The 26,548-nt window shown below is 35.6% G+C and overlaps 1 protein-coding gene across 11 annotated transcripts in view; it reads right to left on the bottom strand.

The window, feature by feature from the left end:
* The window catches only part of Cep170 (centrosomal protein 170), a 94,498-nt gene that overhangs the window by 66,363 nt on the left and 1,587 nt on the right, over nt 1-26,548 (bottom strand). For 10 of the 11 annotated variants that reach the window (XM_059280525.1, XM_059280530.1, XM_059280524.1 and 7 more), the window contains exons 2-4: nt 7,854-7,998; nt 6,955-7,044; nt 1,429-1,507 (exon numbers count right to left, since the gene is read on the bottom strand). In XM_059280525.1, coding sequence (XP_059136508.1) covers nt 1,429-1,507; nt 6,955-7,044; nt 7,854-7,958 — 274 coding nt within the window. In that variant the 5' untranslated portion in view covers nt 7,959-7,998. Of the gene's footprint in view, nt 1-1,428; nt 1,508-6,954; nt 7,045-7,853; nt 7,999-12,737; nt 12,788-26,548 lie in introns of those variants that run through there. The other variant, XM_059280522.1, reaches the window with a different exon arrangement.

The raw sequence follows: 26,548 nt of genomic DNA, 5'->3' as shown, positions 1-26,548 counted from the left end.
GGGTTATTTCTTATGCTTCCTTTCATGCCTTATTCACCCTACTCTTCCTCCTACTCTTCTTGAGAGTGCTCTCACACTGTGCTCAAGCCATCTTCCTGATTCACCCTCTTGAGAAGCAAGGATGAGAAGTATACTCTACTGCATTTGCTAGTTTCTTCTAGAATTAATACTCAAAAATAACTTTTAAAAAAATGTTATTAAAATCTGAATTCCTTAGAATTTTCCCATGTTTTAAGATGGCTAATAGTAAATTATTTATAGGAGGCACCTGCACATAAGTTCTGATAAAACTTAAGCTGGTTGAAAACAATTTTTAACTATATGTAATTAAAAACATTTACATGTATTTATTTGGTGTGTGTGTGCATGCATATACACCAAGATACATATGCAGTGATCACACAATATATTGTAGGAGTCTGTTCTCTCCTTCTACCTTGTGGGTCATGAGGACTGAATCAGGTTGCCAGTCTTGAAAGCAAGTAACTTTACCTGCTGAGCCATCTCAAAGGCTCAACATACATATTTTTTAAAAAATTTAGAATATAAATATGTATTTAGTTCATGTTTTTTTCAGTTTTTCAAATATAAATGTAATATGTGCTACAAAACTATTCTAACTTTAAATTTTACACTTTAAAAATTCTATCTTTTGTTATTTATGTTAGTGCATTAAGTATCAACTAGAGTTACCTAAAGCAATATCTCTGATAAAGTGATCTATGTCTATCAGATTACTAATGTTTAACTTTTTAAATTATTATTTGAGTTTTGGTAAATGTTTAAAAACTAAATAAGTCTCAAAAGAAATTTTCATCATAATGAGAAATATTTTTACTTTTATTAAATACAAACAGAAATGTTTTTATTATTGCTTAGTCTATTTCTTCATTTTACTAGGTTCCTTTATACTATTCTTTACACTACAGTAAAATCATATAACTGTCCAATTATTAGACTCTGATTTTTAAACAAAACTTCAAATACACACTAAATGACAACGTGCATGTCAATTAAACTTGGTGTCAGAAAACATAGGATATGTGAGTCTGAATTAAAGCAGCAGTATAGCATGGAAGGGAAGGCAGGTTAATGTTTTACGTCCTCCTAAGAGACTGACTTGGGCCCTCATAATTCACCTGGCAAGAACCCTAGGTAGACAGTACTAAGACTTTCACTGCCCCCCCAGCTCCATTCTTTAACACCTCAATTATATGCATAGCAGTACCACAGAAAGATGTGAAACAGCCGAGTCTCATCAAGCTTTCCAGGATCATTCCCAGGAACCAGTAACCAAAAAAGAAGCAGAAAGCATTAAATAAGCATAAACTTCTAGTATTGTGAATTCTTATATCACAAGATATTAACTTGTAGCATAGTACATATTTTTAATTCATTTAATAAATGCACAAAATTATAAAAGGATATCATATCCAAATCTCAGCTTATCTTCAAGTTTCAAAGTGATATAAGTCTGCTCTGGTATCCTTACATCATTCACGAAAGTCTACAAGGAAGAGAAAAAAAGGTTATATTGCATATGAAGTATTAATTCTCAAATTCATCAACCTATTACTCAAAAGTACTTATTGTGAAGTGCATCCTAACATGTACCAAGCAGCCTACAGCATAATTATTTTATACTAAACCCTTTGTCAATATTACTGGAAATAAAAAGCAGAGTGAGACCAGGAGGAATTTTGACACTTGGAATTTTTCTAAAAATGAAGTCAGGAATGCTCTTAATCTGAAGCTGGAAACTTGTACAGAATAAAATACAAAACTCTAAACAGCTTCGGGATTTTTAGAAATTTTATTTGCAAGGATTAACATTTTATCACATCATTCTCAGAAACATTCCACTTAAAATATTTTATTACATTTGTTTATTTATTGTGTGTGTACGTGTACACATGTGCAATTCTGTGCATGTGGAAGTCAGGACATCTTGCTGGAATTAGTTCTCTTTCCACCATGTGGGTTTTGAGAACTAAACTCAGTTCATCAGCCTTAGCCACAAGCATCTTTAACTGCTGAGGCATCTTGTGGTTGCTTTACAACTGCCATGTGGGTCCTTTGGATCTTTCTATGAATCTAAGATACATTATGGGATCTTAGTAAATGGATTTTTTCTTTATGTTGAAATTCTGCTTTATCTTCACCATGGTATTTTATTTTTACTCAATTATTTCTAACAATGCTGAAAATTAACAAAATAACAAGACAAATAGCAGAATTACCTAGAAAGGCACTATCCAATATGTCACAATTTCCCAATCAAACAGCATACACTACTTGTTGTATTTTCTTGTAGACTTGTAACAAGAATTAAAATTAGTTTTGATAATGCATTGTAAATGTAATCTAGTGTATTAAAAACATACTAGCTCAAGAAGTAAAATTAGTGAGGTATTTTACAGATATGTGTAAGTCATTGGAATTTAGACTACTCAGTCACATCTCAAGTATTCAATGGTTGCTAATGGCTAGGACAGTGAAAAGCCCAGACAGAAGAATAAGGCAACAGAGACATAAATCATCATTCTGTCATCCTTCAGTTTCTTACTGCAAATGCCTGACATGCATTAGCTTTTCAAGAAGACATCTGGAGATGCTACTTTATAGGTTTTTTTTCTTTCTTTCTTTCCTATTTTTTTTAAATGCTATTAAAGAGGACAGCTGAAACACTCAGTTTAAATGTCCACTGAAGCAAAGGGAGGTAAATAGAAAAAAAAAAACTCAATTACACAATGAATAGACAAGAGCACTGTAGATTATGACAATGATGATATGATCATAGCACAGACAAAATTATCACACTGTGTATCTTCAGGAAATGAAGATAATTCTAGCTCACTTTCCTTTCATCCAGAATCAACAAGAAAAGAGTACTTCTAAAAACAAAAAGAAAACAAGACGATTTCACCCTGTTAGTCATTTAATAAGGACTATGCAGTATTTCCCAACAAGAACCTGAATAATTTATGTTTTTAAATTTTAATGTTTTATTTACCCCCCTCTCTTCCCCCCCCCCTCTCTCTCTCCTGTGTGTGTGTGTGTGTGTGTGTATGTGTGTGTGTGTATGTGTATGTGCTCATCAGTGCTCCTGTTTGCAGAGGACAGAGGTCAACTGCAGACATTGCTCTTCAGAATCCATCTATCTTGTTTTTGAGGCAAAGTGTCTCACTGGGAACCAGGACTTGCCAATTAAGCTAGTTGTGCTAGCCAGCAAGTGCTGGGAATCACCTGTCTCTGCTCTCCAGTGCTAGGATTACAAACGTGCAGGTAATCACACTCAACCTTTTATGTGTGTGCTGGGGACTGAACTCATGTCCTCATGGAACTCCAGTCTGAAGAAAGGGAAACAGGCTTAGGCTGGAACCTAGGCTGCTGTGTAGTAGCACAGTAACAAAAGACAGGATGTGATGGCATGGTAGGGGACAGAGGCAAGTGCCCTAGTGGAAGGAGGTTGAAGATAAACAAGGCTCTCACAGAGACACTTCAACAGGCTCACAGAAATGTGGGCCACCAAAGCACAGCAACAAAATCAGTTTCAACTCTCGATGCCTTATTTTAATAATCATTTCTGGTGGTAAAAACACATATTCAGATCCCTTGGAAATACGTTTTGTGACAAGGTAAAAGGAATGAGTGGAAGTGATATTTCCAAGGTGAGTTTAGAGAGTAAATGCTTTTCTTAAAAGTAAAATAATAAAGGCAAGATAAGGTCGCTCAGAGGGTAAGATTGTTTGCTGCTCTTGTAGAGGACCAGAGTTCAGATCCCAGCAATACATCCAGCAACTCATGACGACCTGTAACTTCAGCTCTAAGGGATCCAAAGCTTTTTTCTGGTCTCCATAGGTATCCTCATAGTCACATGTCCACATACATATGCACATAATTAAAAATAAACATTTAAAAAACAATATATGTACAATAATGGATTCATTGAAAAGTATATAGGTTTCTGTATATTAAAATTGTCTTAGCTATCTTTAAAACAACTAAATCATAATAGCAATAAATTAACACTTTTTGAATGTTTACTGTATATTAGTTTAGATGTTTAAAATTATTTATTTATTTCATCTTTACAGAAAAATATGAGGTATGATTTTATTTCTATTTTTAAAACCAAGGAACAGAGATACTACATAATTTTTCCTAAGTTACACCACTAGTTAAAATTAAAACTAGGCTAGCAAAAAGCACTTCATTGTTTCCAGCCTACTTCTGGCATTATTACCTTTACTTTGATGTTGAAAATTCTGGAATTATAATAGTATTAAAAGTACACTGAACTAGAGAGATAGTTTACTGGTTAGAAGCACAGGATGCTCTTGTAGAAGAGCAAGTTCTATTCCCAGCACTCATGTGGTGTCTCACAATCATTTGTAACATCAGTCCCAGGGGATCTAATGCCCTTTTCTGAACTCTGTAGGCACTGTGTATGCAAACTGTGCACAGACATACATTCAAGCAAGCACTCTTACACATAAAAACAAAATCCCCACCCCCAAAGTACACGGACTGTGGATCAAGTACTCTCCTGAATAATACATGATAGTAGTTCATAGAATTCTTATAGTATTTGCCATAGAGTCCTTTACGGAATGTTTGGGCTGTCACTCAGGTGACACATTCATCACTCCTATAATATGTTAGAGTTCTCTAATGAACACATAGTCGCATATACAGTCACACTTAATCCTTACAACAATACTAGAGAAAAGCAATTATCTCCAATATTTTATAGTTGAAGGACAATATATTTTAAATGGTATCTTTATTTTAATGAACTAAAATGCATCACATTTTATGCAATATAGGAGATAATACCAATCTATATGAAGAAACTAAATTTTTATGAAATAAAATGTTTTGCTACAAGTTATTCTGTTAATAAAGTCTAACTATGAAATTCACATTCACGGGCTGATCTTAAGTTCAAACTGGGGATGTTCCTCTTTATAAGTTACTATCTTTCATAAAATTATTGCATATAATCAACTGATAAAAAGATAAGCCTAGAAGTTAATATTTCAACTGAATATTAAATATAACAAATATAACAAATAACAATATTAAAAGATAACAAATAATTCTATTTGATCATTCTTTTGAAAGATTAATACACTGATCTAATTATTTATCTAAACAATTATATCAAGACATATAAGAATAGCACTGTGGTTGAGAGGAGACTTTCTGAACTTGAATATTATTTAACTATTCCACATATAGAAAGTATTAAAATTTTCTTCTACAAGGTCCTTTGGATTGAAAGTTAATTCAATTACATATATACAATCATATATATCATACATAATTATTATATATAATTACCACATATATAATTCAAACACACACACACACACACACACACACGGGATTCATGAATTGTGTGAAGGTCTGGGTACTGTGATTATAATTATAAAAGCTAAAATCATACAAATCACCCAGGAATTTAAGCACAAAATAGATATTAAAACACAGGTTTTCGGTGTACAAAAAGAAAAGAAAAAAAAAAAAGTTAGCCAACAGGAGTTGTGAATCCACACTATTAACATACATCCTTTACTCTATAGCATGTGCTGCCTACTTTGTTTTTGTTTGTTTTAATTCTTTCAGCATGTTAACATTAACCAGTTTATGTTTCTAAATGCAAGGGCCTTCTCTTTGATCCCTTAAAGAAGTTTCACTCTTTAAAAAGAATATAGAATGGCAAAGAGAATGGCAAGACGAATAGGCCAAAGAAAGTCTAACCCATTTGGACTCCTGCCTGGAGAGGAGCAGAACAGCAGGAAGACTCTGCAAGCAGTTTTGGAGGTATGCCAAGGGGAAAGGTGACAATCTATATAATGGTTCAAGTCACATGGGAAGAATTTCAGTACAAGTTTGAAGAATGCAAACTTGAATTACATGTACTAGAATCAACAGAATAGCTAACCAAAAAACTTCAAATAATCAATATAAAAGTCTTTTAGTAGCAGACAAGTTAAAAACTGAAAGAAGTTTTATTCATGCATATGCTTTTCATGTGTTTAGTGCGTATTTTTCATGGCAGCAATTTGAAACACTCAAAATACAAGCGGTTCATTAAATTTCAGGAGGATATAATATCAAAGATAAAATATTTGCTTGTTAGAAGAGCTACAAGAAAATAAAGACATTGAAATAATCTAATACATCAATAGTCTTGCATGTCCTGTGACTATAAAATATTCTGCAAAATGTAGAGAGATCATATTGAAATAAGAAAAAACTACCACAGTTACACAAAGATAATCTGAAAAGACAAAGAAAAAGCAGCAAAAGCAAATCCTATTATTCTGACAATGTATGTGTGTGTTATAGTAAATGTTTAGATCCCTTGTTTTGACTCCAGCCCTAGACTACAGGAGGTCATCCAGTATGTAGCATCAAATCTACCTTTCCATTTTTTTTTTTTCTTTCTTTTTTTTCCCCAGCTTTTGAGATAGGGTTTCTCTGTGTAGCCCTGACAGTTCTGGAATTCACTCTGCAGACCAGGCTGGACTCAACTCACAAAGATCCGCCTGGCTCTGCCTCCTGAGTGCTGCGATTAAAGGCATGTGCCATCACAGTCTTATTTTCTAAAAGTGAGACTGTATCTCTTGTGCCCAAAAGTGTTTTACACATTCTTACCAACAGAACCTTTTTGTTTCCCCCACACATGAATTGCAGTCACATAGTGAGCTCAAACTTTGGTCTCATCTCCCTTAAGAAATCTTTATCATACATCATGTTGAATTCCTTTTTTAATTCCTCTATTTATCCCTTAGCTTCTTTTATATATGGCTTCAATGTACAATGCACCATTTAAGCATTTAAAAGGGAAAGACAAACAAAGGGGGAATATAACAAAGAAGGAATAGAACTTTATTAAAATTAAACAAGTATTCAACCAAAGTAAAAACTACACAGTTAACTTACCCCATTAAGGCTGCCTAAATCTTTCACCAAATGTTCATCCATAGATGCATCATAATTGATTACTGCATGCTGCTTATCCACACTACGGGACTAAAAGGAAAAATTTTAAGCTAATGACTACAAAAAAATACTAAAATAAGTAACAAAAACGATTTTTACCTTTATATACAATATTAATAGGACAGTTAATAAATATAGGGATAGATCAAAAAAGTAGATTAAATGAAATCTAAGTGTATTATGATACAACATAAATTTGGTATCATTCCCTAAAAAAATAAAGTAACCAAATTTCCAAAATACTCCTTCCAATAAATCCACATTTTAAAACTGATTTTGTTGGATGTATCAAACTACATAGTTTAAAAATTGTGAAATTGTTACACAGAAATCCAATAAATTCTTTTATATTTTACCTATCTTATTGTTAAGAAAATGTTATCTTGCAGGATTTCTTCCTTTAATATTGAATATAACACAAACTGCATAAGAAATCCAAAGACTTAGATGATAAAAAGGGACAAAATGAGGCATTCTCTAAGCAAATTTATTTTCACTTCAAATGTAAATTCTAAAACTGGAATTTTTAGAAACGAATTTCTCTATATAGCTAAGTGTACCTATATATACATTGTTCATCCCACAAGCGCACACATTTCTCTATTTTAACCTTTCATTTTTCAAAATATAATCCTCAAAACATAGAACTTATTTACAGATAATACGAGGGTGAAAATTAATTAAACTGACATGAGTTAGGTGAGCCAGAAAATTAAAGTCTGATTTTTACAAAGTGTATCTGCTGTCTGACTGAATACTGTAACTCTGTAAAGGGGAAGACAGCTCTTGATGCCCAGTTGAAGCTTAGAGCTTGCATACAGAGAAGGCTGACATGTTACCTGCAGCATGAGCTCACAGTCATCTCTTCCAACAAAAATCATCTCTCGTGGCAGCCTGTGGCGAGTGCCTCCACTGCTCACCAAAAACCAGGATGTTAAGCTCATTTCTGCTTAGCTTCTGAATCCTTAGCAAAGCTACATCATCCTGCAGATAAAGAAAAGCACATTAGAAACTCTTCAGTATCTAGCCAGCATCCCTGTAAGTAGGCCTAAAACAGAATTGCCTTCATCAACATTTACACCCAATATAAACCATATTCTCATCAGTATTGTAATCCAGAAACGCCACTAAAGAGTCCAGTTAAAAAAGAAAGAATTAGCTGGGCGGTGGTGGCACACGCTTTTAATCCCAGCACTCAGGAGGCAGAGCCAGGCGGATCTCTGTGAGTTCGAGGCCAGCCTGGGCTACCAAGTGAGTCCCAGGAAAGGCGCAAAGCTACGCAGAGAAACCCTGTCTCGAAAAAAAAAAAAAAAAAAAAAAAAGAAAGAATTAAGGCAAATAAGTAGGTGGTCAATAAATTTTTAACTGTATTTCTAAAAAGCTTCTAGACTCAATCTGTAATTTCCAAGTAAATACATCTAGTAGTATAATAACATAAAAAGCAGCTGTGTTGTACAAATACATGTCTTATACAGAAAACGTCTGAGAAAGAATGAAATTGAGAAAGTAAATCTGATATCTAACTAGAATAACTCTGGAATTCAAAGACATTGCTTATCTATCAAGTGTAGAGACACTGAATACGATTTCTACAATATAAAACTCCAATTCCTTCGTCCTCCCTCCCCTCCACTCCCTTCTGCCTGGACCTTGCTAAATAGATGAGGGTAGCCTTGAGATCAGACCATTCCTCTTGCTGCTGCCTCCTTAGTGCTGGGATTACAGGGGTGAGCCACTACTTTGTTTCAATACATTTTTCCTAGAGTAGCAATTCTTAAAACTTTTGGTCCTTAGGACTCTCTAGCACAAAAATAGGCCCCCAGGACTACTTCTTTACATGGGTTATGGTATACCTGAAAAGTTGGTATTTGTTTCACTTAAAAGAATAACAAGGAAATCTCACTTAAAATTACTAATATTTGTAGAAAGCTTCATTTCCTAACCCCCTCTCCAATGAGAAAAATAGCACTACTTAAAATATGGGTTATCTTTTAAACATTTGGATTAATAGAGAAATTTTCCTATCTTCTTGGATTTATTCTACCACCATAATTTTGAACTAAAAATATGTGAAGGAAAGCTGTTTTGGGAGTGGTAAAAAAGGGTTTTATTTTAAGTCTTTTAAAAGAATTTGTAGGGAGTTTTTAAAGATACTAATAATAACTACACAAAGCCAGAGTTTCTTGATTATATGCAATATGGGAACTCTGCATGAATTATACACAAATTTGTCTTCCACTTGGATGGGCTTTTGTAACATCATACACTGGTCTTTTAAAAAAATATGGTTTTTAGAATTATGTAGATCTTCAAAATGTTTGACTCTTTCATTTACACTACTTTAAAACTCATTCATTAAATATTACCACCCATCTCAACAGAAAAATCTTTAATAGTAGGTTGCTACTAAGCTAACAGGAAGAATTCATTATCTCAAATTATGTCCTTGACACCTAAAATTTTATCACTGAAAAGAAAATCCTGTCACTTTTTCTTGGGTTCATTTTGACAAATACTTAGCTCTACTTTAGCAATCTGCCAATCATTGACATAAAAGTGATGTTTTATGAAAGCATGGGCCTAGTTCAGTTTACAACTCACACAGTGACACAACTTACTTCTTGGAGACAACCACAATAGTCTGGCACAGAGTGTAACTGCTCTCTCTATGTACTTTCCTCTAGTTCTGAGAACACTACAAAGATATAAATTCAAGGTCAAGATTTAAGATAGTCACCCACTGTTACTATTCTGTGAGGTAATCTTAGTAAAGCTGGTGGATTTTTAAAACTTTTTAACTGCAGCTGTACAACAATGATGACTTCAGCTACCTCTGGTCCAGTCTGGTCCAGTGCCTTAATCTGTGCTACTGAGCTTAAGTTTACCACAGTTGTTTCTGTGTCATGTGTGCTAACTGAAATGCAACAAGAAAGGCAGAAAGTCCTTTCATATCATTAAACATCTGGTCCCACGGACCACTGAAAGGATTTCTTTCAGGAATCCCCCAAGGACCTGTAGACTGAAATTTTAACAATTACTGTCCTATGGAATGTAGCAGTGTCAGGAACAAACTCGAACTCTGGAGTCAAACAGATCAGTGGGTAAGTCTGAATCCTGTTCTACTACTTTTACTCTGCATAGCCCTAGGCAAGGTAGGTGTCATGCTCCTTAGTTTCCTCTCCTATACTTAAGAGTCATGATACCACCTACTCAAGTTTTGTCTTGGGAATCCAAAGAATAGTTTCATTTTTTCCTAAGATGTATACTATGGTACATTTGAATAGGAAATGAACTATAATGGAAGGAAGCATTCTACAATAAAATATAGGCATACATTAAAGCAAACACTGTACAATGTTCTGGGGAAAATCTTGTTTATTATGTTAAAAGTCACTGTCTTAGTTTGTTTTTTGTTACTGTGATAAAATATAAGACAAGCAATCTGGGCAGGAAAATGTTTATTTGGCTCATGGCTGCAGTGCATCATGGAGGAAGCCAAGATAGGAACTCAAAGAAAGACTTGGAGTCAGGAACTGAAGCAGAAGCCATATGCCATACTGGCTTGGTCAGCCTGCTTTCTTACACAATCCAGGACCACTTTCCCAGGGGTGGTCCACAGTGGGATAGGCCCTCCGACATCAGTTACCAATCACAAAAATGCTGCACAGGCTTGCCTACAAGTTCTCAATTGAGGTGCCTCTTCCTAGGTGACCTTAGTTTGTGTAAAGTTGACAGACAAACTAACCACCACAGTCATGTACACACATATGATGCACACAACACTTACCAAAATAAGCAAATAACTTTGTGTAAGTTAAAACAATCAAGTCTTAATACTTTCTCAGCTTATTTAATCAGTTTGGTTGACTTAAGTGGTTTAAGTCTCCCAGTCCCCAACTATTCAATGCAGATGATCTTAGTCTTACACATTCTATCTGTCAAATTGGTGTTTAGCATTTCTTTCACTACTTCAGAATACAGTCTCCACGGCCATGTCAACAGAGAACCAGAACTTAACTAAAGGAAAATCTTTTCTGGAAATACATTACATAATTTATATACTCCATTTACAACAAAGAACAATTTTAAAACACTGAATAGTAAGTAGGTCAATAGTTACATTTTAAAGGGAACAAAATGAAAACTACAGTACAACATATTCAAAAGAAATCAACTCAGCTTAAACAGCAATCTAAACCACAAGGACCAAACATGGACAAAAAGAACAACTTCTTAATGTAGAAAAATCAGTTTAAACAAGCACCATTCTTATGTTATAAAACAGCTTTTAACTCTCATCTGCTATAAGACAGTCTTTAAACATTTCTATAGCATGACACATTATTATAACTATGTAATATATGACAGTTGTATTTATGCAATTATTACAATTACATAAAATAATGTAGTTTAAATGGCTTTTTATAAATCTTACTTGTCTTTCTGTGAAGCTTAAAGTTAGAGAATACACATGTTCTAAAATGAAATAATATAATAATCAATACACAGGATATTATATTCTTTTGTGGGCTAAGGCCATGACCTTTATTCGCTAAATATCTTTTCTTCTGAGAAATATAATATAACATAAGGCTACAGTCTCTGTTTTTCTCTAAGATAGATTTACTTTCATTTCCCCAGGTACTCATTTCTTTTTTTTCATGTGTATATGTATATGTGGTACATTTGTGTTGACAGGTTATATGGCAAGAGAAAATGCTGAGATCAGAGGTTGATGCTGGTTATCTTTCTTGATCAGTATTTAGTGAGGCAGGTTCTCTCACTGAACCTGGAACTTTCCAGCTAGCTGAGCTAGCCAGACTGCACCAGGGATCCCAGGCATGTACTCCTAAGTGCTGGGATTATAGGTAGGTCATCCATGTGGGTTCTCAAGCAATTTCAAAAAGAGCAAGAGACACAAACAGACATTTCTCAAAAGAAGACATGTAAGTGGCCAACAGTAAACGCTGGGGAAATGGAAGTCAAAACCAGAATGAACTACCACCTGAATCCATTAAATAGGTACTGTCAAAACCCCCAAAAGATAACAAGCGCTGGTAGGAACTGTAGATGGGAATGTAAATTAGCACAGCTATTATGAAGAGCATTATGCAGGTTCTTAAATTTTTTCAAATAGAGCTACTGCATGGTGCTGCAGCCCCATTTACAGGTATATTTATATACAAAGGAAGTGAGATAGATGGAAGGAGCATTTGCATTCCCAAGTGTACTGCAGCACTAACCCCAACAGCCAAGAAACAATACAACCCAAATGTCCACATACTCATGAAGGCAATATAGTTCAACTATAATAAAGCACGAAATCCTGGCATTTGATAGAGCATTGGTGGAAATAGAGGCTCGAGTTAAGTGAAATAAACTAGGCACACAAAAGGAAGTATTATAAAATCTCACTGGTATGTACAATCTGAAAACATTGCTCTCATAGAAGTAGAAGATATAATGGTGAATACCAGAATCTAAGAATGGCCAGAAGAGGGGAGATGAGGAGAAGGTGGTTGATCAATGACCATCTAATTTATAGTTCAATGGAAGCAAGAAGCTCTGATATGCTATTGCATAAAGTGACTATAGATAATATAAATTCCAAAACACTAGAAGAAAAAAAATCAATGTTGAGGAGACAAGTTCAACTCATTTAAATGCTATACTAAGTATCTATGTATTAAAACATAAGATATAGTTAAATATATACAACACACCTATTGAGAAGCCTACCAAATCCAGGGTTGCTAGGGCAAACAAACAAAAGAATCTTGCTTCAGGGAACTAAGTCCCAGAGAGAATGCTGTGCAGTTAGATGGAAACAGGAAGCTGTCCTTATTCTAAACTGGAATGAGGACCATGAGATAATCTTACCTGTGTCAGCAGAAGGCCAAAACAAGAGTTTCTTCATCTCTAGCTCCGAGAACAACCTTTCACCCACCATAACTGTGTGACAACCTTCTTCCCTTCTCTCCACCATTCTCCACCTGCATCTCCCCCCACCCCTTCTCTCTGTAAGAGATCAAATCTAATCTACAGCAGGTTCTACTTTTAATGAATGAAGGAGCAGTGATGACTCTACCAGAAGTCTTGATGAGCAGGAAACCTGGAACTCTTTAGGGTCACCTAATGGCTGTTACTAAGTAAATCTCGTCCTTACTTTCTAGTATGTTCCTCTTTAGCAAGCAATCTTTCAAGTTTATCTTGCCACATAGGACTTGGCTTTTCAGCAACTAGATGGCAAAGGTTTAACATTCAAGTAGATGTAAACACTACCTAGCATCACAGTTATACTTTCACCTTCCTAGAACTATAGTAAGTTTTAAAATTGGATTTTCCTGTGGGATCAGTTCATCTTAGGATCCAATGGACTAGCATATTACTACTAAAAATCTGAAGCCTAAAAAAAGACCAATCAAAATCTCTCTGCAATTGTCAAGCAGAACACACAGCTTCACTGCACTGTACATTCCAATAATTTATATTTTAATTTTGTTTGTGTTAAAACTGTTGGTTGTTCTTAGAATCAAATGAAATGATAGTACAACCTATCATAACATCTGGCAATCTAGCAGGCAGCTAAAGCAGTTCTAAGAACAAAGTTTATTATTTTTATCATTATTATTTTGTGTGTGTTAGATGAGCCAGGAGTGGTGACATGCCTTTAATACCAAAACTCCAGAAGCAGAGGCAGAGGCAGGCAGATCTCCGAGTCTAGGCCAGCCTGCTCTACGCAGTTATACTCTCCCTCAAGAACAACCAACCAAAATAACACACAAGCAAGGCTTTAGAAAACGACAAAGTGGATGGAGGAAAAGCCCTTGAGGCCTCAACTCTACACAAAGAACTCTACGCAACTGAGGAAAGCTGGAAGTGGGAGAGGTGGTTTTCCTCAGGGAGGAGCACACTGACGAGGTGTGCAGTGCCAAACAGCCCTGAAAACATACAAGTAACACTACAGGAATTGAGGAGGTTATATTTAGGAATATAAATGCATATACAATTAATGAAAGAAGAGGCCATGAATTTGAAGGAGAGCAGGGAGAGGAATATGGGAGGGTTTGGAAGGAGGAAGGAAAGGAAGAAATGTAATCATTCTAATCTCAAAAATTAATAAAAGTAAAATAAATGATAAAAAGAATCCATACTTTAAAAATAAAATAATCTAAACTCAATTTCAGTAGAACATACTCTCTTTCAAGATTGGGGCAGAAAATATATACAGACTAAAAGAATACATCAATAAATCAAGCAGAGTTGGTTCTTTGAAAAACTGAACAAGCATGACAACATTCTAGTCAAACTAACAAAAAAAGAGAGATCAAAGTCAATAAAATTTCAAATGAAAAAGTTGTTACAACAGGCTCCAATGGATTTAAGAGAATCATTAGGTATTTATAAAATGTACATCTGAAATACTCAGGAAAACCGGAAGAAATAGATAAAATCCTAAACACACATGAGTTGGCCAAGTTAAATCATCACACATTGAGAGTGATTTTGAACAGAGTTCTGAAACTTCTACCTTGCCCTCTCAAGTGCTAAGATGACAGGCATGTACCACCACACTGGGACTAAGCCCAGGACCTCCTACATGGTAGGAAAGCACTCAACTCAGACAGCTACATCCCCTTCCTATGCTGAACTTTTCCGAAAAGACTATAGCACAGGCTGCAATACCAAGAACTGACAAATGGATCAACACAGGAAACTAGTAGCAGAGTGAAGACATAAGTCCAGGAACAAAAGAAAACCTTTGCCAGTTATACTCAGAGCAGAAGAGTAATATCTAGAAAATACAAAGAACTGCAAAAAATTAAACACCAAAAGAACAAATCTTCCAATCAGGAAATAAATAATGAACTGAACAGAACGTTGTAAAAAGAAAAATGGCCAATAAACATTTTTTAAATGTTCAGCTGTCAGTTTAGTCATCAGAGAAAAGCAAATTAAAATGACTTTTCAGATTCTATCTCACTCTAGTCAGAAAGACTGATCAAGAACACTAATAAATGCTGGCAAGAATATGAAGAAAGCCAAAACCTTACTTAGTGATGATGACAGTATAAACTAATATAGCCACTAAAATCAGTGTGGTTTTCTAGAAAAATTAAAAAAAAAATCCATATGGCTCAGCTACATCACTCCTAGGTACAAAGTCAAAGGACTTTCAAGTTTTACCCCAGAGATACTTGTGCATTCATTTTTACTGCTGCACTATTAACAATCAACTAGGACGTGAAGCCAGCCTAGGTGTCCACTAACAGATGTGGTACATGTCTACAATGAAATTTTATTCACCATAAAAAATGAAGCCATGTCATTCACAAGAAAATGAATATAGCTGGAAATTAGTATATTAAAGAGAAAGTAAGCCAGGCGGTGGTGGCGCACACCTTTAATCCCAGCACTTGGGAGGCAGAGCCAGGCGGGTATCTGTGAGTTCGAGGTCAGCCTGGTCTACAGAGTGAGATCTAGGACAGGCACCAAAACTACACAGAGAAACCCTGTCTCAAACCCCCCCCCCCAAAAAATATAATAAAATAAAATAAAAATTTAAAAAGAGAGAAAGTAACCCAGACTCAGAAAGAAAAATACCGTATTTGCTGTCATATGTGGATTCTAGATTTTAATTTTGTTAGTGTTCATGTGGCTCATGAGACTGGGAGGAGGATTATAAAGGGGAGAGGAGTTTGGGGTAGGAGGAAAAACAGGTTATTAAAGTATATGTTAAAAATGTGGAATGGGATCTAGGAGGTAGAGAAAGAGAGAGTGCGGGGGTTGGGGGAGGGGAATAAAGGAAGATCAATGAAAAAAAGTATATATGAAAATGCCAGAAGGAAACCCATTACCATATTGTTATTAAAAAAATTTTTAAATGCTGCTTATAGTTACATGTAATTCAAATTGAGAACTGATGTCAAGAGGGGTCTGAGTGAAGTAAATTATTATAATGGAGTTTGGAGATGGACAATAGCATTGCCACAGAACTAGGAAATAGTGTATTGTGCAATCCACGCCAAAAAACTGACTTCTTTACAATACATACCTAGTATATAATTAATGCATGCAATTACTTGAGCTAAGTCACATGTTAAGGTAGTCCATCCTTATGCTCTGGAAATCAGCTGGCTGATTCATCACCAGATGGCTTTACACGGAATAATGTTCATCTTACCCTGCAATTTCTGCTCTTGCAGAGAAATAAATAGCTGGCTATCAGTCTTCAGAGCGGAAAGGGCTTTTCTCTAACCTTTTTATTTTAATAAAATATTATCATTTATCATGTGACAACTTTTTTTTCAGTTATTAGAAGGTAGGCGAGACAATGACCTCTAAGGACCACTGACTCCCTGTTTGCAGAGTATATATGTTTTTTTCCCTAATAAAACAAATGAAAATTTAAAGAGGAAAAAGTGATAAATTTCACCTTCCAAATTTGTCCTTTGACCACCAGTAAAACTCATAATTAAATAAATGTAATAAGCACTGCATGAACTAGCTCATAAGACTTTATAACTTGTACTATGTCACTCTCCCCTATCATGTCAAACATTTCAAAGAAACATGAAAAACTTTAACTAAAGGCACACACTTCTGGCCCTGAGCTCAAGCTCTAACAGAAAATACATCTGAAATTAACCTCTTTGATTTTGATGTCATGTATCTGAAAATGGAAGAAACAGCTAAGCTGGATTTCACATATGGACTAAGGATCAAACAAAATGCCACTCAGGTTTCAAAAACAAATAGATACAATTTTCTGTGACCCTGTAATATAAGAGAATAGCACTGATTAACCATTTACCATGTACTGGACATTTTTCTAGGAATTTTATATGTAAGAAATGAACACATATTAGTATAAATATATTGTCTTAACAAAATCCTGGTTTTCTTGAAAATGAACACAAATATTATATATCAATTCCCAAGAATACTTCAGCATTACAGATATTTGAAAAAATTAATACATTTTTCTTCATTTCCAAAAGTGGAGAATCAAGACAGAAAAAATACCTAATCTTATAGAAGCAAAGATAAACAAATAGCTAACCAAACTAAAGCAGTTTCCCTGACAGAAGACAAGGAAAGAAAGAAAACAACCCAAAGAGAAAAGGATGATGTAGCAGTTTAGGGTGGTACTCTTTTGGCTGGATGGTCAGAGGATGACATAGCTCTGGGAAGTAACACAGACATACAACATTGAAAATTTCAACTCTGCTGTATAATTAACTTGAGATGGGACAGACAATGAAAAATACTCTTGGGAAAACTTCATTTACTTTAAACTCCACCCTCATTTGTACAGTCCCTCACCAAAAAAAAAGAAAAAAAAAATCTGCAGCTGTGCTGTTTTTGGATTCCTACCAAGATACTGACTCCACACTCATGTGAAAAAACTCAGCAGTAAGAATAGTTTTTGCAAAAAAATTGCTCTCATATTCATGATGATTTTGGAATAAATGCTCCAAATTTTACCTTTATTATCTGCCAAGTAAATCAAGGATTCTTCTTTAAAAGCAATTAAAACAACTATAGACCAAGAACAAATGTAATCTACAACGTACATTTGAAATAGCATTAGTGTTAAAAAGTCCTACTTCCCAATAAAAATTATGATGGCATTCCAAGTATTGAGCCTTATGATGTATCTAACTTCACTATATATTTTCAAAAGAAAACGTCAATTTGATAAGAAAAGCTAGCAACTTAATAAACTTCCTTCCTAAAATCACTTTTATTAAATAAATCCTCAATGTCCTGCTAGAAAAATGCTACACCTTTGCATGACCAAGGTATTAAAAGTTCTTTCCAAGATTTCTGTGCTAGCTTATGAAAAACAAAGTTTTTTTTTTTTTTTTTTTTTTTTAAGAATCATGTAACATTTGCTAAACAGGTGGTTAGTGGCTACTATAGTTACTCAGCTCCACAAACAGAAATCACATGCTTATTTATATGAATGAGGGCTTCAGTTAAGTATTTTTTATCTATAGTAGCAATATGGATAAGTTGATAACAGAATAAGGTTAGTTTGGAGGGGATTAGTTGAGGGTTGGAGAAAGTGTTAGCTCAAAGCTTGCTTGTTCTTTTCTTCTTCTCCCTGGCATCATGCCCCTTTCTCTACACCACAAGAATGCTATAAAATGGTATGCCAAACTGCTCAATGAGACAGAACCCACAAGAGGTGAATAGTACTTCTACAGAATCAATGAAAAGTATTTTTTTACTTCAACCTCTGTGTTTCCTCACATCCAACAATAATGAGGTGGCATCCTACTTGAGGCTATAAGGAAAGAGATATCTGTGATTAAACATTTATTTTATTTATTATTTATTTTTTTGCTGCAAGAGCAGGAAAATGTAATGGAATTCAGCTACTATTACAAAAGCTACTACTCAGAAAAGCCATGGTTTAAGAAGTCTTGGTGATATTTTAGCTTTTGTATATATATTAGCCGATTCCTGCAATGATTTCCTTGTATGCTATATATGCTTCCAAGAACTCCTAACAGTGTGTTTTATCTGAAATACCTATCAAGCATGCAAGGCCAAATGATCTCGTGAACTAAGGTAAATTAGCTCAGACCCTCTTTTCTCAAACAGCCTTAGTGGTATTTATACTAGCATTATAGACTCCTAACATTTACCTAACCACCTCTAGGACCGTAGTCTGAGCACATAAATTATCTTTTTCAGATATATTAACCAATTTTAGCTCTTAGTTGACCTCCTCCTTTACCACTCCCCTTTTGGGTTGTAAAAGAAAGCCTGATGGTCACTGCCTGAGGAAAACTCTTGTCTGCCTTTATGACCCTGTAAGAATTCAAGCCTGGTGACCTTGCTTTAGCTAGAGCGCTGCTATTACATGAGTATATAACTGTAAACCTCAGAGACTTAAGGGGATTTTTTGAGGATTTTGACTGGAGAACTAGATGGAGAACTAGAAGAATGAGATGGAAGATGAGGAAGAGCCAGATGGGGAAGAACAAGATGAGAAAGACCAAGATGGGGCAGAACTAAGATGAGAGAATTTAGAACTTAGAGGGGACAGCAGATAAAGGTAGAGAGAAATCAGGCAAGAAAGGACCTAGACATAGGAGAAGAACTGAAGCTGTGTAGATAGAATTTTATCCCAGAGGAATAAAGTAGATGAACAAAAGAGCTCGGTGTACTTAGATTCTTTTCCTGAAAATAATTCTCGCCATTCTTATGTAGCTTATCTTCTGGGCCCCTGGGAAGAAGTTATTAAGACTGATCCTTATTAATATTCGAGATTTTTTTTATAATAAGCCTCTGAGAAAGTAGCCTATCACTACTAACTCAACGTACCCGATGAAACTGACCTTCTGAGATAAAGTAATAGACTCAGTATCACACAACTAGTAACACTTCGGCACCACCTATCAATCCTCACCTAACAACACCACTGCCAATCCCCCTAAAATCAGCAGTGCCCTATTTGTGAACAAATTCTGTTCAAGGATACAGGCAGCTAATTTACAGGAAGAAGGATTGCCAGCATTCTAATTAATAAATGAGAATGGAGAGAGGTCTATTAAAGTTACTTGTTCAGAGACCACTAGTGAAAGGGTACTTTATTTCTTAAGCTGTATTCAAGTGATTAAGCATGACACAATGACCAAACACTCATACCTTCAAACTTCCTTTCTTCCCTTGGCTTCTGGAACATCACACACTTGTAATCTTCTCATATCTCTGACAGCATTTCAATCTTTCCTGATGCTAATGTTCTAGTGTAGGAGCATGAAGGGTCCCAACATGTTGGGCCTCTTGGCATCTTAATTAATTTCCTACCTAAGTGATCTCTTCCAGTATACTCGTGGTAGTTAAATTATGTATCTTTAGTCCTCTCCTCAGAATCTGTGTCTTATATATCCCATTACCTACTTGACATGTTCACTGAAATGTTCAATAAAGATTCATAACTTTACATGCCCAACTCTTAATTCTGTAAAGCCAGACACGGACAACTTTCATTACTACCACCACAATTACTCTAAACAAAGTTAGTCTAGATCACTCCAATTATTTCTTAGTCCATCTTATTCCCATACTTGCTCCCCTCTAGCTACTCTCTATAAAACAGGACAATCCTTTCAAAGCCCTCAATCAATTCCCACGGCACTTCAGTAACATCAACCAATAAAAGCACCCTCCAATCGTAATTCCTCCTACTCTTCCCTCCTCTCACTCACCTCAGTCACAGTGGTCTCTTTGTTCACAGAGTCACCTGCCCCACTCCTTGAGAACCACACTGCATGTGAGAGTACTCTCTACCCAGAAACCTACGGACCTTTTTTCGCCTACCTAAGCTGCAATGGTAAATACCTGGGGTAGGGTGGGTGATGGGCACTGTTTCTGAAGACTGACTTCTCAAACACTAGAAATTACAGCATTCAAAATACAGTGTGTAGTGAGGTTTTCTTTCCTGTCAAAGATGGAAGGAGGGTTCAGATTATTTGTATTTGTTTGAATTGAGGGGTATATAAAATATAATAAAGTTACTTAATTGCATCTTAGTAAGTGGTAATTCTTTATTTACAAAACAGGGATAAGAAGGAATTTACAAACCATCAATTAAAAAATTAACCATTTGTATGCAGACACCTTGAAAATTGAAAAAGGAAAGTTGACCACCACTCACTTTCTTTAATTTTGATAATTTTATTCAGAATCCTTTGCCTTTCCTTTCTGTCAAATGGTGATATGTTCTGTCAATGCTATTTTTTTATTCTGATCTAGTTTCCATGCTTAATTGTGCAGCTACAGTCTAAATGCAGTTGTATAACTGTTGTCCTCATTTCCAGCCATGCAGTCTCAAGTCCTGTCACATTCTTAACAATAGCAATACCTTTCTTGGTTCTGGTGAACTCTAATTCATAATATCTTTCCTCACTCAGCTTTATTATCATATACTATTATCCACAGCCTCCAAACTCCTAGTTTCATCTAGTTCCTCTGTTACTCAGGGAAATAAGAAAACAAACCAAAACTATGCAAATAATTTTCATTACCTCTGTATCACTTCTCCACCCCCAGCATATTTTATGTGGCATTGATTCTATTTATAAATCTGGATGGCTTTATCCTTGGCTATGACAAGAACATGGACAGGAAGGATTATGACAATAGAGATATGGCTTATTAAATTTATAAATGCTCAAAAGCCAGGAAGGGAAGCTAATCCCTTAGATGACAAGACAGAATCAAGATTCAAGAAAATCTCAACAGATTTTTAACTATAGTCGCATTAAGACAGATAAAATTTAGTAGCAGATAAGGGTAAATCATTGCTTCAGAAATATCACCTGCGTTAAAAATGGAATATGTGAGACCTGGGTAAATCTAAGGATGTCTATATAGACTCCATCAGTTATTTTAAAACATTTCAAAAAACAAACTGAGAACCTTAAGGCTCCTGATTTTCTAATGGTTAAAAACACTAGAACAAAACAAAGCCCACAACTAATATCAAAGAAAACAGTATTAACAATCTCAGTTCCTAAGAAAGAACTTTAATATTAGAAAAGCAGAAGTACAGAAGTACAGTACTCTGAATTACAAGAGGGTAACTTTTAAGAACCATATGATGCCCCTTCCTCCCCATCTCTCATAAATTAGAAAAACATTACTGTTGCTAAAGATATGACACAACTCAGACTGGAAACAAAAGTACATGGCTTTAAATAAGCCATCGGTCATTAGACTGCACAGCCAGACCATAACTGCAGAATGAAATATGGAAATTAGACTGCACAACAAGCACAGACTCAACTGTCTCACATCAGTTGGTAGAGACAAGAAAGATGGAGGAAGCTGTGTAATATGAAGTTGCGAATGGTAATTTTGAAAAAATTTTATTGAGAAAAGTCTTACTGTTACTGTTCTTAAGACAGAGCTATAACTAACAGGAAGTAGTCAGATAAGAAAACCAGCACTAGATTTGGGGCTTTTTTATACTTTGGTATGGTTGACTTTCACCTCCATTCAATTTCTCCCCCATCCCTTTGTCCTCACTGCCTACTCTCCATCTCCAGTATTCCAACCCTTCCAACCCACATGTGTTCTACTACCTTCCCTGTCCCCTAAAGAATCATGTTTTCCTCTCATGGGCTCCTTTCTAGTGCCCTAGGTTCTGTGTGTGTGTGTGTGTGTGTGTGTGTGTGTGTGTGTGTAAGAGAGAGAGAGAGAGAGAGAGAGAGAGAGAGAGAGAGACCAGAGAGACAAAGACATAATATATTATGTACTTGTATGAAAATGTCATAACAAAAGCCATTATTATAATTAATAAATGCACTTATATAAAAACAGTAAAAATTATAATAGGGCCCATTTGAATTTATCTTTTGCTCTCCCAGAAGACAGTTACTCTCCCAATTGATCTCATTTTGCCCCTCCAGCATATTCTCTCCAGAGTCCCTTTTCCATAATATCTTGAATTGTAGGAACACTGAGCCCTGTTGTCTTACACTTTCTGAAAAGATCCTAGGCTGCTCTCCTAAGAAGGAGCAATCATCTCCTAAAAGGAACTGAGCTGTCCCTTCAAGCAACAATGATTTCTTGGGGCCAACAGGACACAGCAGAACTAGATAATGATCTATCAGATCAGTCTGGCTAATATTGTTTGATTATGATGTCCCTGGCTCCCCACTTCGTCTTTATAATTCCAGAGCTACTTTAGTCTTCATCCAGAAGACAGGGATTGGTATGCTGATTCTCTTGTTCCTTGCTAGTGTAGCCACACTGAAAAAATTCCTTTCTGGTTTTACCTCACTCCTCTCTACTCCCCATGCAGCAGATGGCTCAATCTGGCTTACTGGGACCTCTTCTGGCCTAGGACTCTGGTAACAATCTTTCATTAAACTTTCTGAAAGTTAACTGGGCTTCCTGTCAAATCCAGGGAAGAGTTCATGGAGAAGCTGGATCTCAAGAATATTAGCAATGTGTGGGCACACTGTACAGAACGCTTCTAACTCTAGCATTTTATTAATGACAGTAAGGGAATAGGTATCATCATTAAACTTACAAAGAAAGATGAGTCAAAAGAATTTTGACTTTGGTCAAAAAGACAAAGGTTTGGTTAAAGACTCTGTAACGTTTGTCATAGAAAACTATTAACTAATTCTGTGCTTCAAGTTTTATCAAATTTGTAAAAGAGCTTATTAAAATTTTCATGTGTTTTACCTGCATGTACAGATATTGACCATGTGTGTTCCTGGTGTCAAGTCCAGAAGAGGGTGCCTGACTCCCTAGAAGTGGAGTTACAGGCCATTGTTAGCCACCACATGCATGTTGCAACTAAACCTGGGTCTTCTACAAGAGCAGCTAGTGATCAGAACTGCTAAGCCATTTTTCCAACCCTTAGTTTTTCAACTTTAAATGTGTCACATGATACACTGATAAAGAAAAATGTTGCAAAAACTGCCATTTAGTAGGTGTTCCATGCAGTGTAGGTATTATTCACTTCTCAATAATACCATGCCCCCAAAGAGAAATGTTTTCTACAGCACGTATTAATTATTAGTGCACTGAAATGGCTCCTTGTTCTCTGCCATGTCTCACTTGGTTTTCAGTTCTATGCGATGCTTGGGATTCTTTCCTACTTCTATTCAGTTGCCATTTGTATGTAAGCAATTTAGACGACATTGGCACTCTTCCTGTTAGTTTCTTTTATGCTTTTGTTTCACATGTAAAAGGGTTTCATACATTTTGGCTATGTTACTTTGCCTTAAAAAAGTACATACCCTGTTGCACAATCATTTCAACCAAACCAGTTAATATATCCATCACAGATGTTTTCCTATTCTTTTTATACCACAAAAAAAAGTGAACTCATTACTGAACACATCCCTCATAAAACATTAGAGCAAATAAATCAAAGCTCACTTTGCCATGGGTAATTACTAGAAATCTTCATTGTTAAGGAAAAGTAAATGAGAAAAAAATGGTCTGAGGCATTTACTCCACTAAACATGACCCTATTTTTTGTGTGAAAGAGATCAGTGTTTAATGCTTTAATCATTAGCTACTCATCAAACATTGGTGGTATATAGCTAATTCAGAATAACTTACAGCTACACAGGTATTTTACAACTTATCATCACCTATCATATTCTTACTAGACTAGTACACTGCTTAACAACCTGATGTTTAAGACAGAAGAAAAAAGTCATTATGCATTACGTAGTAAAAATATTTATGAGGAACAGAATTTTGTTGAGTAAATAAACCATACAGGGTCTGGTTAAAGGACTTGCTGGGCAAGCAAGAAGACCAGACAGGGTTCAGATCACCAGAACCTATGTAAATGCTAAGTGGGCACGGAGACCTGTGTAGGAAGGTACGTTAGTCTCAAAAGGTAATGATGGGAGATCCCTGGAACAAGCTGGCTAGTGACATATCCACAAGCTCTGGGTTCAACAGAGATACCGTGCCTCAAAATGAACAATGTAGAAAAGCAATCAAGGAAGATTTTAACCTCAGGTCTCCATGTGCTCAGACACGCATGTGTCTGAGCACATGTAAACATACATGCAAACATGCAAACACACACACACACAGAATGTAAACCCATATAAATAAGAAGCTCAAATACAGAGCTTTTATCACCAGAGGAGCAATATCTGCTTACTAGCAGATGCAGTAATACACTTTGAGTTTTGATCCCCACCAGCAGTAAATAAAAAGAAATGAGAAAGTGAAACAAGTTACTAAGTACAGAATTTTAAAAACCACCTGATACCTGCATTAGCATGCAGAAGTGATATTAATGTTCACAATGTAGATTTTATTATTCTAATGCTAAAATAAGAAACATGAAGATTTTACACATGTATTCCACACAAAATAATTTTAGGATACCATGAAATTTATTAGTAAAATATATATAAAATTTTACTGAATAAAATTCACACATGGAATCTAATTATGAATTTTTTAAAAACTGGCTGAAACCTAAGCCCGACACATTGGCGAACACCTTTTATCCCAGCACTCAGGAGGCAGAGGCAGGTGGATCTCTGAGTTTGAAGCCAGCCTATCTACACAGCAAGTTCTAGAACAGCCAGAGCTACACAGAGAAACCTTGTCTCTAAAAAAAACAACTAACAAAGCTGGGTGGTGGTGGCACACACCTTTGATCCTAGCACTTGGGGAGGCAGAGGCAGGTGGATCTCTGAGTTCTAGGCCAGCCTGAACTACATACAGAGTGAGTTTCTGGACAGCCATGGCTACACAGAGAAACCCTGTCTTGAGCCCACCACCCAAAACAAACAAAAAATTGGCTGAAATCTAATACATTCTAAAAATAACATTAAGATTGAGCAGAATGAAAGAACAAAAGTTGTATTTTAATAAAACCTCCATTTTATAGCAAAAAATAAGCTTCCCAAAATATGTTATCAAAAGGTAAGTTCTAATGTAAGTTGAGAAGACATAATTCACTAATTAAAGAAAAACAAACATCATTAAGTTCTTGTGTGTACTTTTTATTTTTAACACAGGTTATAGAGTTATAGAGTTGACCACACTATACAGTATTACTGAAAGTCAGGACATATTACATTTTGGTTATTAAGTAGGGAAGCCAGTCTGTTTTTACAAAAAGCACATGTTAAGACATTTTCCCTTAGTCTATAAAACTCAAGCTCCACTTCAGTATAATTAATAATTTATAACAACACAATTAATACAATTGTTGAGAATTGCGCTTAAAAAAGAAAAAGAGCACTGAGGAGCATGTAGGAAATGTTCTATATATTTGTGCAGGGCAGGGGACTAAGGCACACAGAAGAGAGCACACTGCAGTCGAGATCCTGGTTTTGTTCAGCTCTGCCTTCCATTGCTTTGGGTAGGCAGTCAAGGCAGCCCACTTTGCCAGTGTTAGTATCTTCTTAGTTTCTGTTAGGCCCACTAAAGACTCCCGTTTTAGGACACCAAAGTTTTGTAGTACTTACAAAAGGAAGAACTAAAAGCATCCCTGGTTTTATTGTTTTAAAACTGTGGGGAAAAAAAACCTTGCTATTTCTCAGTGCTGAATTCCTCGGTCTCTGAAGGCTAAGTACATAGGACTATATCCATAAAGATTTAGGTTCTGTCTTTATAATGTAACTCACATTATCCCTCCACCTGCCCCTCTTCCTGCTTCATCCTATCGTCTGCTTGTTTCAAGCAGAAAGGTTGGCATAGTACTGCAAATACCATACGCTTAAGATTCAAATCATTTTAAAGGATGCATTTTCAACTAAATGCATTGTCTACATCAACGAATTCCTCTTCAACGGTTGAAATTTCATCAACCGAATAAAAACCAATCAATTTCAGAATCTGAAATATACCCGGCCTATTTTCTGTTTTGTTTGCTTTAAACGTATCCTAATGTATTCCCTTAGGAACACGAACGCATTACCCACCCAGTGGAAAAAATAATTCTGCTGGTTCATTTCCCCGCTCAACAACAGCTTCGCTGTTAGGCCTACCTACCCCAGCCTTCATTGTCACCTAG

Source organism: Peromyscus eremicus, chromosome 15, assembly GCF_949786415.1.
Source record: "Peromyscus eremicus chromosome 15, PerEre_H2_v1, whole genome shotgun sequence".
In the NCBI taxonomy this organism is placed as follows: Eukaryota; Metazoa; Chordata; class Mammalia; order Rodentia; family Cricetidae; genus Peromyscus; species Peromyscus eremicus.
The sequence above is the reverse complement of the archived record's forward strand: the minus strand, read 5'-3'. Positions and strand labels throughout refer to the sequence as shown.